The sequence below is a fragment of the Lacerta agilis genome, chromosome 4 (assembly GCF_009819535.1).
Source record: "Lacerta agilis isolate rLacAgi1 chromosome 4, rLacAgi1.pri, whole genome shotgun sequence".
In the NCBI taxonomy this organism is placed as follows: Eukaryota; Metazoa; Chordata; class Lepidosauria; order Squamata; family Lacertidae; genus Lacerta; species Lacerta agilis.
The window spans coordinates 95294722-95307658 of NC_046315.1; the positions used below are offsets into that span (position 1 = coordinate 95294722).

Genomic DNA, 12937 nt, shown 5'->3' on the forward strand with positions numbered 1-12937 from the left:
GTGCAGTTGCCACAGGGAGCATGATAAATGTTGTGGAGTCTGGCGATGTTCCTGTAGTCTCGCCAATCCAAGAGATAAAAGTAAAGTTGCCACGAAGAATCAAAGCAAACCAAAAGAGGACAAGGTTATCTGGATTGCGGTCCTTGTTTCGCCAAATTGGCTTCATCAGCTGACATTTGATGTCATAGATTTCGGTAGAATGTTTGCATCTATGTATATTGGTTTCTAGTTCTATATTATACCGTTTATATGTGAAATCATAGAATCATAGAATCCTAGAGTTGGAAGAGACCACAAGGGCCATCCAGTCCAACCCCCTGCCAAGCAGGAAACACCATCAAAGCATTCCTGACAGATGGCTGTCAAGCCTCTGCTTAAAGACCTCCAAAGAAGGAGACTCTACCACACTCCTTGGTAGCAAATTCCACTTGGTAGCAAAATGATGCTATATTGAGACTAATTTATCAGCTGGTTACATTTGTTGTGTGTTTTGCATATTGTTGTACATGACCTTGGTTTTTTGGGTATTATTCATTGTTGAATGTTCAGAGAGCCATAATATTGCATGGTTTGGAGCAGACCATGTTCCCTTTGGGAAACTGATGCTGCTTTAAAGAGTAGCACTGTCTGCTCTTCCATAATCAATAGAACAGGAATGCCATAAGCCTCAGATAGTTACTCATCTGAAAGAACCTGACCAAGTAGTGTAGGACTGGTGCCAGGTTTGGCATGGCCTGGTGAAGAGGGTGGCAGATGCAAAGCTGGTGAAGCCCGCTTCCTGGGGGTGAAACTGAAAGCAGCACCGCCTACCCTTGACGGAGGCAGCTGTGTGTTGGGGCCTTGCTTGATAGCACTTGCCATTTTAATCCCCCAGTGCCTTTGGGGTCCCAGAAAAGCATGGAACCATCTGGAACGTTGCCCTATCAGGACCCCAGATACAGTATAAGTAAATTAAAATGGCATGTTCCAGCAACACCACTTGCCAGCTATACCACCTAGAGTTAGCAACTATTGAGGCATGCCTGCCTCATGGTAAGAGATTTTGCCTTAGCTGCCTGTCCCTGCTGGAGGTTGAATGTATTATACTGAACTGCAGCATTTGGTGGTGGGGATTGAGAGAAGCTTCACTGATTTGTTGGGTTAGTCTGTGGTGGCATTTGGTTCCGGAGCTGATTCCGCTTGCCTTCAGGCTTGTCACTGTCATCTGCCATTATCTTCTGGAATTCCTGACTGAAGAAAAGTCATTGTTGGCGTGCTAGTAAAAGAGGTGAAGGCAGCTGCAGAAGTGCCTGATATTCTTATACCGATTCCAACTATTATTAATCCAGTGTATTAATTGCCTTTTAAAATAAAAATAAAAAAAATCAATTCTCAATGTGAATTAGGAGCCATATCTCAGAAGGCTGATCTTTCTAGATTCAGATTTTTGTGTTCAACAATTATAAAGGTGTAGGGTGGGTCAGACCTCCTCACAAATCCAAATAGAGGTCATAAACTTCATATGGTGAAACACCAGTGGATAGATCAACCTCCTATTTTGTCAATTGCCTTAAAAGTACATTTTATATCATATATATATATTTGAAGTCTTGGGTGTGTGTCTGGCATGCTCTTGTTTTGCATACTGCAATTCCTTGCACATTTCTCGCCACTGCTTCCAAGTCACAGCATATTGTGAATCTGACCTGTGCAAATGTGAATGGACAGACTTGAATCTTTGGGATCCCCCCCCCAAAAAAAAATCTCTTGTCAGTATTTTTCATGAATGCCTAGCTATGCCTCTGAGAGGAAACAGAACTTGCAGGGGTGGAGAGCAGCTGTTCCAAATACTGTAATGTAGGAGGGAAGTGCATGCACTGTGTGTTTAAGAGGATGGACAAATGTGTGATTCAAAGACATTTTAAGATGCTTCTCATACACTATCTCAGTAAACCTTAAAACAGGTCTGTCTCTGCTATGTGTGTTCTCCATATTGAAGATGGGGATCATGATTTGAGACTGAGAAATATTGGTTTGCCTGTGGCCACCTGGCAAGCTTGTGAATCAAGTTCCTCTCAGAACACACATTGTATAGTGTAATATTGTAGAGTGTGATATATACTATGCTATGCAGACAATGCATGTGAAGCATTCTGGGAAGTTTCAGAAGCAGCGCTGTATAACTGCAAGGTGTTAGTCCTGTCGTGATTCAGAAGAAGACTAAGGAAGCAATCCAGCTCCCAACCTGCTGTGCAGGGGAGATCAAAACATCTCCACCCGCCTCCACCCACCACACTGGAAGAGCAGGTGAACACAAGTACCGCCACAGGGTTCCCACAGTGGAAGCCCACATAAAGCCCCCAAGTGGTGCATTGCGGGGGACAAGCTGAGCTGGCCTCGAACCACTGGGAATTGAGTCAGTCCCACTGTCATTGCTTGATCACACAGAGCACGTTTCTGCCTGTCTCCTGGTTGGTTTGTGCGGCTGTGGATTTGGTGGTGGCAACACTGTCACACTGCTCCATCTAGGGCAGGGGTGGCCAACTTCCAAGAGATTGCGATCTACTCACAGAGTTAAAAAACTGGCAATGATCTACCCCCTTTTGGAGAGTCCAGGTCAAAGTTGTTGAGTTGGTTTTTTTTTTTTTTTTTTTTTTTTTTTTTTAGGAAGGAAAGCCCTGTTTTTGGTGGTTCAGGTCATTTTAGGGGTGCAGGGCAAAGATGTTGAGGTTTTTTAGGGGAGCCAAAGTTTTTTAGCTTCTTTGGGGGGAGCCACTGATCTACCGGTGATCTACCACAGACGTCCAGTGATCTACCGGTACATCACGATCTACCTGTTGGACATGCCTGGACTAGGGTAACGATGAGAACAAGCATATATTTCTGCTTGCAGAGTCTGCTATGTGCAACAGCGAGGAAGTATGACTTTTTGGGTGGTAAACTTTCGATTCTGAAAATCTCCTCTGAAAATGTCGAGCAGCTTGTCAATTTTGGAATTCTAACTCTGACTCCATCTGTTACAATCAATTGTGCCTTTTAATGAGAATCAATGAAGTTTGGGAACTCCACTGGCAAGTGTTTAGTTTTTCTTTTTCTTTAACGTTTTGAACCGTCTCCAGTAAGTGCAAGATCAGGGCACTTATGGAGAAGCAAAACAGGTGAGCAAAGTCAGGTGGCAGGGAGGGTGGAGCGCTAAGCAGGGATTGTAGGCAGGAAATGAGAATGGCTGATTTGGAGGAAGATAGTTAGGGACGCAGGTGGCGCTGTGGGTTAAACCACAGAGCCTAGGGCTTGCTGATCAGAAGGTCGGCGGTTTGAATCCCCGCGACGGGGTGCGCTCCTGTTGTTTGGTCCCTGCTCCTGCCAACCTAGCAGTTCAAAAGCACGTCAAAGTGCAAGTAGATAAATAGGTACCGCTCTGGCAGGAAGGTAAATGGCATTTCTGTGCTCTGTTCTGGTTTCACCAGAAGCGGCTTAGTCATGCTACCCACATGACCCAGAAAAACTGTCCGCGGACAAATGGCTCCCTAGGCCAGTAAAGTGAGATGAGCGCTGCAACCCCAGAGTCTGCCAGTGGTCCTTTACCTTTTTTATATATAAAGTTATCGTCTGAATGGGGGGGGATATTCTCCCCATTGCTCTTTCTGTTCATCTGTGCTTTGTGCCCTTTGATGAAAACTAAGGGCTTCATCATTTGTTGGCTTTCACCTGTCTTGGGAGACAATGGAAGAGTGTGCCTTCGGGGGTGAAGTCAAATCACTGGAGATTTACAGCACCTGATGTAGCTGTAGAGACCAATATGAGAGAGACATCTTGCAACTGTAGCAGATGAAAGTATCCGGTTGTGCTGCTGCAGGTTCACCCATGGCCTTTTCCTCTGTGTGCTCCTCCTAGCAGCCATCACTCCTATGGTCACTGCTGTGGACGCGTGACCTGATTGCCTGTCTTCAGGTGCTGCAGTTCTCTGCAAGAGATTCCCAACTGGTGAGGTTAATGTTGCCAGCCTTCTTGGCATGTGTGCAGACATCTTTATTGTAACACAGAGTTGGTCTGCCAACAGGCCTGGTTCCTGAAGCCAGCTGCCCATAGAGCACGTCCTTGGGGATCCCGCCATCTTCCATTGTATGGGCATGACCAAGTCAGCTTGGGCATCTCCCTTCTCCATTCCATCCCTCTCCCAGATCAGACTAGCTGGACAAAAAGCATGAAACTTCTACCTGATCTTGTGGAAGGTGTGCAGGGTCAACCTATTTCTAAGGTGCATATGTATGTGATGAATTCAAGAGGACTCACAGTTGACTTTTGTTTACTCACATTGCAATTAAAGAAAGTGCGTTTATATATAGGACAGCAACATTAAGCCAGAAGTTGAAAATACTGTGACTGGGCTCACAATCACCCAAACTATACCAAGGTAGGTTCTGTCAAGCCAGAAGGGTAGCTTGGCTGTCTGTCAAAACCCTGATAAATGGCAAACAGAATCGCACTGCACCCGAGACACACATTTTTTGTGAAACAGTTATCTGTGAACATCCCCTGTCACAAAGAGAATGTCAACTTGTTTGCCAGCAGTCTTGATTTATAAGGAATTTGGATATTGCAAACTTCCATACATAGTAACACGGTGCAAAGATGAAAATGGGACGTTGTGGTTACAGTATGCTACACTAAACTGTTAATATTTCTCCACACTGGCTAGAGCCACCTACATAATATTTCATCAAGCATTATTTTTCCCCTTCATTCAGCTCTGATGTGCTTACCCTTTGCTTTGGAGCTATAAAAGTATGTGCAGAGGTGAGGAGGGTTTCCACTGAAATGTCACCTTCAGTAAAATATGCATGCATGTTGGCGTGTGGTGGGGAGGGAGTAGGTTCAGTGCCGCTGAATGTAACATGTGGAAATGTCATATAATTAAATAAATCAGTGCCATTTCACTTAATAAAAGCCCTCAATACGTATATATTTTTAAAAGCCTCTCTGAAAGAAGAAAGCAAAATGATGTGTGGTTGTGTTTCAATCGGTGCATGGACGGACACACATACACATGGATTTCTGATGGCCAGACACTTTGGGAAGTTTGCCTTTTCTGATGTATGTGTTTCATTAGCTTTTTCAATGCTTGGAGCTGGGTTTCCCCCCCCCCCTTCTCCCCAGCAGTTTTGTAGAGCCTTTAGAAGTTGTGTTAGTTAATTTATCCTTCCTAGTATGCTAAGGGGAATCCTTAAGGTAATAAATAGAGGCATAAAGCTCTTCAGGCTATGAGGCACATGGTAGGAAGCATGAGAATGAAATGTGGAAAGACAAACCCTAAGGTAAAGATGCTGGTAGTTTACACCCAGCGAGGGGATTATTTTTTATTCCTTATAAAGTCAGCACTTATGATCAAATCAGCGGACTGCTGATCTATGTGAGGCCTGGTTCCTTGAGAGCAACTCTGCTGCAAAATTAAGTAGGGAAGAGCCAATAAGAATCACTGTTTTTTAGCCCTGCTTATTCTGTGGCAGGAGCTTAAATGCTAATGTGCAGGACATTTCCTGGAGAGAAGTGACTAGTGGGGTGCCACAGGGTTCTGTCTTGGGCCCAGTCTTATTCAACCTCTTTATCAATGACTTGGATGATGGGCTTGAGGGCATCCTGATCAACTTTGCAGATGACACCAAATTGGGAGGGGTGGCTAATACCCCAGAGGACAGGATCACACTTCAAAATGACCTTAACAGATTAGAGAACTGGGCCAAAGCAAACAAGATGAATTTTTAACAGGGAGAAATGTAAAGTGCTACACTTGGGCAAAAAAAAAAAAAAAAAAAAGAGAGAGAGAGAAAGGCACAAATACAGGATGGGTGACACCTGGCTTGAGAGCAGTGCATGTGAAAAGGATCTAGGAGTCTTGGTAGAGCATAAACTTGACATGAGTCAACAGTGTGATGCAGCAGTTAAAAAAGCCAATGCAATTCTGGGCTGCATCAATAGGAGTATAGCATCTAGATCAAGGGAAGTAATAGTACCACTGTATTCCGCTCTGGTCAGACCTCACCTGGAATCCTGTGTCCAGTTCTGGGCACCACAGTTCAAGAAGGATACTGACAAGCTGGAACGTGTCCAGAGGAGGGCAACCAAAATGGTCAAAGGCCTGGAAACGATGCCTTATGAGGAACGGCTTAGGGAGCTGGGTATGTTTAGCCTGGAGAAGAGAAGGTTAAGGGGTGATATGATAGCCATGTTCAAATATATCAAAGGATGTCATATAGAGGAGGGAGAAAGGTTGTTTTCTGCTGCTGCAGAGAAGCGAACACGGAGCAATGGATTCAAACTACTAGAAAGAAGATTCCACCTAAACATTAGGAAGAACTTCCTGACAGTAAGAGCTGTTGGACAGTGGAATTTGCTGCCAAGGAGTGTGGTGGAGTCTCCTTCTTTGGAGGTCTTTAAGCGGAGGCTTGACAGTCATCTGTCAGGAATGCTTTGATGGTGTTTCCTGCTTGGCAGGGGGTTGGACTGGATGGCCCTTGTGGTCTCTTCCAACTCTAGGATTCTATGATTCTAGGGCAAGGCAGACATTAGAGGATGGAGAAGCCTATAACTACGGAGATGAATGGATGGTCCTACTACTACATCTGGTCTCTGGAATTTTGTTTAATATTGTAATGCTCTTAATGCAAAAACCAAAACACCATACATCCTTTAAATTTTTACAGAATTTCCAGTGAAACCATATTTTATGAAAAATGAGCTGAACAACGTAAATGGCTAAATGTTTGCTGAAATAAGCTTGTACATATATATATATATCTGCAGAAAACCTGCAAAGTCAGAACATGGTAGGGGCAAAGCTTCATGGTCAACATAACAAAAAATTGTGCCCCAGCTCTAAGCACTCTTGGGGTGGTGTGAAGTATCTATCATTCTCTCCTTTCTCATGGCAAAGGGGGAATGGATTGACAAGAGCCATTTATCTGTTCTTTCACACACACACCCTTCAAAAGCCAAACCCTGGCTGTTTGGTTTAAGAAATAATTATTTTGGTGGTATGGTGAAATGGGAGGGATGATTCCTAGAAAGATATCTTCTGCGACACTTTATAAATTGTGAGATCAGAAGCTACAACTTCCACTTTAGAGTAACCACAAAAAGATAGGACCGAATGCTTAACTGTGATTAATCTTAACTATGGTTTAATGGTGACCTGTTTCCACTAACAAAAGATAAGACTAACTGGAGTTTGTCTAGGTTCAGATATTATGACAACTGAGGTTAGTCTGAAATGGAAGCGAATCTTCCAGATTTGTGCAAATGCAGCTAGTGTTCTTAAGACTGGAATACCAGGTTAGTTTGCCATATGCCTTAGTGGCTGGGGGAACCCAGCCAGATGGGCGGGGTATAAATTATTTTGCCTTCACAGGTTAGACTTGTGGTTATTCAGCCCTAGCACCTCAGATCTGAAACTCCTTCCCTATAATTCTGGTGCTGCTGGAGCTTCTGTGACTACATTAGATTCCACTCAACTATAAAATCTGTAGACATTTTGTTTTGTTTTACAGCTTCAGAAGCAGTTGTTATCTGCCTTGGGTGTTGTGGAAAAGAGTAGAATATAATTTTGTGAAGTATTTGGGGGGTGGGGGAGAGATGAGATGTGCTGGGGATCGGTTTTAATCCTGTTTGGTGCCACAAGTTTCACTTTAGCATGCTTTGATTGTTGTTATTATTTTATTTTATTTTAAATGCTTCTTAGCACAACACAACGACAAGAGTATTCATTTTGTTGGCAAATTTTGAAATGTTGTAACCTATCCTAGGCAGTTAGAATATACAATTATGTAAACGAGTATATGTGACATATGATAGACCTGCACAATTTGTGGTACACCCAATCAAAAGCAGCTAACAAGTCTTGCAATGTGGAACGCTGCATGTTGTAAATCCCCCGGTCTACTGTTTTAGGCAGGCATGAAAAGCTGGGAGTTTCTTCAGCCCCTGAAGTGATGCCATGCATGGCTGGTGGACTGATATTTTATGTGGCAGGTCATACATTGTGCAGCCCTGACATATGATACCTATATAGTCAATTATGCAGCTAGGGGGAAACGGGGAGTCTATATTTAGGTTGTAAATGTCCTGAAGTCCCCCAGGTCTGCTTATCTCTTTGGTCTCTCTCTCTCTCTCTCTCTCTTTCTGTCTTTCTCTCTCTCTCTCTTTCTCTCAAGTGCTCCCCACCCTCTCCCTGAGAGAATCAATGCCTGCTTCACCATCTCTGACTACCGGGAGGCAACATCCAATATGGCACACAGCACTACTTTCTCTGAAGACGTTCCTTCCTTCCTTCTCTGCTGAGAAGGGTGAGAGCATATCCAAGAAGATGTCTTGGGGTGCAGAGCCAAAGACTAGACACAGAAACTCTCCACGTTTCCTCTCTTTGAATTGGTCTTCTTTGTTGCGAAGAACTTGAACATATTGAAAGAGACGGGACCCCACTTCTTGGTAGCCAGGCCTTTGCCCGCCCAAAATTTTTAGATGGAAAATGAAGACCAAAACAAACATTTCTTTGGCTGGCATCTGAAAGAGGCATTAAAAAAAAATCCCAGTCTTACCATCCAAGACACATTTCTCGAGAGCCTAACAGCCTTTGCACATTTAGGTAACAAAATACTCCTTCCTTTAAAAGACAAGGTTATTGAGTAGTTGGCATCTGTTTGCTGCTGGTGTTCTATACTCTCTTTAGACAGGGAAACCCCGTCCCCAATAATATATAAACATTTGTGCTGATGAATGCACGTTTTCTGTCTTTAAATTATTGGAAAATGCATATATTTGTACTGCGATGCCAATTTTGAAAGTTTTAAAATAGTCTTCCATGAGTGCTTCACAATACCGATCACATCATTTTTATTGGTGGTAAATAAAATAAAGGCAAAATACCTTTCCTCACTCGATGGAAAAGATCTGATATTACTTGATCAATATTAATCACCGTGCTTTCTATTCACTTTTGGGAGGCACATAAAAACAACAGTAGACATCCTCCATATATATACACGCCAGAATGTATTAGAATAGGGACACGATCCAGTTCTTTAATGTGGAGGTTTAATATTGCAAATGTACACCAGAGCACTGGTCTCCGTGCTAAAACAAGTCATAGGAGAAAGAATGACCCCCCTCCGCCCCCCCCCGGAAAGGACGTTTCCCAGCACTCTGGTTAGTCTGGTCCTGCAGAACTGGGAGCAAAGAGTGAAAAAGTTGCCCAGACTGGCATGTTATGTCCATCCTTTATTCTGCCATCCTAGGGCTGTGGGTGAGCCCATTACTTCAGCCCCCCCTTTCTGTTCCATGTGCCAGTTCATGGGATCCAGGATGGGGTTTTGAATGCCTTCCAGCAGGAAATACACTCCTTGTCACCACAGTGGCCAGACCCTCCTGCCTGACAACATGCATGTGTTCAGTGGCACAACTATTCTGGGGCGGCAGTAGGTTTTGCACATGATTAGGCCCTCGCACAGAATTGGGCAGAAACACTTTTGCTCCTTTCCGCAGCTTTTCCCCCTGTGCATGCACTCAGGGAGCTGGGTATTGCTCCAAGCCCTTAGGTAGCCTTAGGTTAGTTTCTTCTATAAGAGACCAAAAGCATCTCACTGTTTGGTTCAGATTGTTCAGCACAAAATAGATTCCAAATATCTACTTGCAATATAGAGAGCAAAGCAGTGGTGGTATCAACAGGCACTTGTCAAATGATCAAATTCATTTAAAAATATTTGTGTTTGAATTGTAATAACTAGTCCATGCACCTGGGAAAAAGAAAAATAATTCATAGTCAGCCAAATGACAGCTTGATCTTGCAACCACTTTTCACTTGGGAAGCCACTCAAGAATCAATGGTTAAACTTCGCCTGGAGTTGTTGCTGGCTTGAACTGAAAATTGGTATATACCTGTGGCTTGATTAGATCTTGTGAGAAATATTTGTAATAAAGTGGCACAGAGTATGAATATACTTTATGTAGTGCATTTTTTGAGGGGGGGGGGAAGTAATCACACAGTATTTATCAGCATTTCTAGAAAGCTGTCAACCATTAAGTGGTGCTTGTAACCCCCTTTTTAAAAATGTAAATCCACTGTGGTGTAATATATCAAAGAAATAAAAGCTAGAAAGTTGTCTGAGACTGATTCTCATTCATGGAATAAATCCACACTTTTATACCACAAAATAAAAAAATTGGTGCATTTTTCTCTTCTCCATTGTGCAGCGAGCATTCATCAGAACCGACATAGTCATGTCAAAGATTTATTGGAGTCTCTCAGGCATGTTTAGGTAGTTCTTTCTTGCACTCGGGGACAGCGACTCCTCTATCTGCCTACCTGGCAGATGAGCAACATACCTGTAACTCTGATTTGTGCATCTATTGGCCTGGGGTTATTGTTGCGACAGTGTCTGTGAAGTGGTTAGAAACACACAGAAAGCACTTTTATAAAGGAATCATTCCCTAGCTGTAATTGGTGCTGCTGAATTGTATAGACTGGTTCCCCCACCCCATCCCATCCCCCCCTTTTTTAGCTGGCCAGTGAAATAGACTGGCCAGTAGGCTCGGGGCAGATGATATGACAGGCAGTTAATTTATAGAATTCACAATACATGGTTTACCGTATTTTTCGCTCCATAGGGTGCACCGGACCATAGGGCGCACCTCGTTTTTAGAGGAGGAAACAAGAAAAAAATATTTTTCTGGTTTTCCTCCTCTAAAAGCCCTGTTTTTTTGAGGATCAGCTAAAGGTTTTGCAGCTTTTTTGCAAAGGGAAAAGCCCTGGTTTTTTGAGGATCAGCTAAAAGTTTTGCAGCTTTTTTGCAAAGGGGGAAAAGCAAAGAGGAAAAGCTCTGTTTTTATGGGGTTCAACTCACATTTCTGCAGCTTCTAAAGGAAAGGGAGTCTTTTCTACAGTTTCCAGGCAGATAATCTAATCAGCCAGTCACATGTAGCTGGGGAAACAAACAACCTCCCTCTGCAGCACATTCAACAAAGGAGGGCGGGGCTGAAAGGGAGCCAGGGACTCTTATCTCTCTCCCGATCTCTTGCTGATCAGCTGCTGAGCAGGGTCCTTTCAACACTCCCCTTTCTCTTTGTAAAATAAAAAGCATGATCCCCCTAGGCAACTCAGCTCCAGGGACCACCATTCACTCCATACGGTAGATGGGTTTAAAGATAGGGATGGGATGAGAATTGGAGCAAGGGTGGTCCACTAGGCAAGCACTCTTTTACTTGAATCGTGAGCAGAACTGGGTGGGGGAGGAGGAGTGTAGAGCCTTGAGTGCATATCTTGAGCAGGTCTCTGCTTGGATTCTACTTGCCTTTTTTAAAATGTCAGCACTTTCCCAAAGGAAGCAGGAAGGAGTAGCAGCCATCCAGTAGAATGCTCCAATGCAGGCAGAAGGTTTTGCGTGGGCTGTTTGCCTTGCAGACAGTAATTCACAGAGCTGGATTGCAAACCCCATGATTCCCTGACAGAAGATAGACCATTTCTGACCGGAAGGATGGTCTGTTAGGGGCCCTTCAGCTTTTTTTTTCCCTCCAGACTTCTCTACCAGTCCATTCTTCATTCCCTCCTTCAATGGCTTTCTGTTTCTTTTCGCTCTGGAGAGCAGGATGGGTAGCAGCTGAAGGGTGGCTGATGTTTTATGCATCAAGTTGAACACTCAGAGAGCATTCTAAGGACTTTCTCAGGATAAGCCCTTAATATTTGAGGGCTCTTCAGAATGAGCCCAAGATGGCTCGTTTCTATTTAAAAATATTGGACAGACTCAAGGAGGATAGTTCTCTCGACTGCTATTAGGAATGACAATGACATGGTATGTCCAAGTACTAGCTGGTGGGAACAACAGACAACTTATTAGCCTTTCTTGTAAGATTCCCAGGAGCACATGGCAAGTCACTGTGCCGGCAGCAGAACAAGATGCAACTTTCATCCAATCCAGTTTTGAGCATCCTTAAATGGCTGCAGCCCAACATCACGTAGGAAAACTCTTAACGTCTTTAGTCAGTCTTTGGATTACATAACCACTTTAAACAAAAAAGATGTTTGTGAAGTTCCTTTCTAAATGCATTGCCCAGTTTATTCTCCATGGACCACACACCACAATCCTTGTCAGGCTGAGTTATGGTGGGTTTGCTGAAAGCAACTAAACCCAGATCTCCTGGCTCCAGATCCAACTTTCTAATTGGTTCTCATTGACAGATCACCTCTCATACATACTAGGTTATGCCTGCTTTGGTAATCAAAATTACGAATGTTTCCAATTGTTACTAAGTGTATTTTTCCTGCTGTTTAGAGAAGCTCAGGAATGGGTTCATTTCACAAATAAAATAAACAACAAGAAACATAACACAAAACAGGTTTTTTTTAGCATTGAGTGGCCTTATACTGAATTATTTGGCATCCCAGTATGGCTTCTGGAGTGGTTCTGTATGCTCATGTCAGAACACTTTCTTCATATGGGTCACACAACCCACTGAAATAAAATACCAGAAATTACGACTGTATGAGGAATCTAGCTCTGAGCAAATAGAGTTGATGCAAATGTTAAAAACCAGGGATATGCAAACATGACTATGAATACACATTCCTAGAGAGAATATTTACTTGTCCTATCCACACTCTTTTGGTTTTCCTCAGTGCATGAGGATAAAAATAAGATTTGCTTGAAATTTTACTTTAGTCTGATGAACAGTTTAGGACTGACTGTGTGAGGCCTCTCTGGAATATTCTGAAAATTGCATCACAACATTTACCTTGCAGTCTTTCAGATTTTCATTTTTAAGAGGAACCCATAGATTTATGTTGTGTCTAGGCAAATTTTAAATGAACCTCTAATACCGGCCTCATGATCTGTGTACAGACTGAAATGGTGGGTATCTGGATTGTGGCTTATTGTATAACTAAATATAGATATTTAATTGTGGTGTTCATTTT

General features: G+C 43.1%; 1 protein-coding gene across 3 annotated transcripts in view; it reads left to right on the forward strand.

The window, feature by feature from the left end:
• Window positions 1-12937, forward strand: part of PCDH9 (protocadherin 9) — an 854181-nt gene that overhangs the window by 225134 nt on the left and 616110 nt on the right. Inside the window, exon 3 of one of the 3 annotated variants that reach the window (XM_033148000.1) lies at window positions 8187-8298. The exons of the other annotated variants lie outside the window; for them this stretch is intronic. Coding sequence (XP_033003891.1) covers window positions 8187-8207 — 21 coding nt within the window. The 3' untranslated portion in view covers window positions 8208-8298. Of the gene's footprint in view, window positions 1-8186; window positions 8299-12937 lie in introns of those variants that run through there. 3 annotated transcript variants of the gene reach the window in all.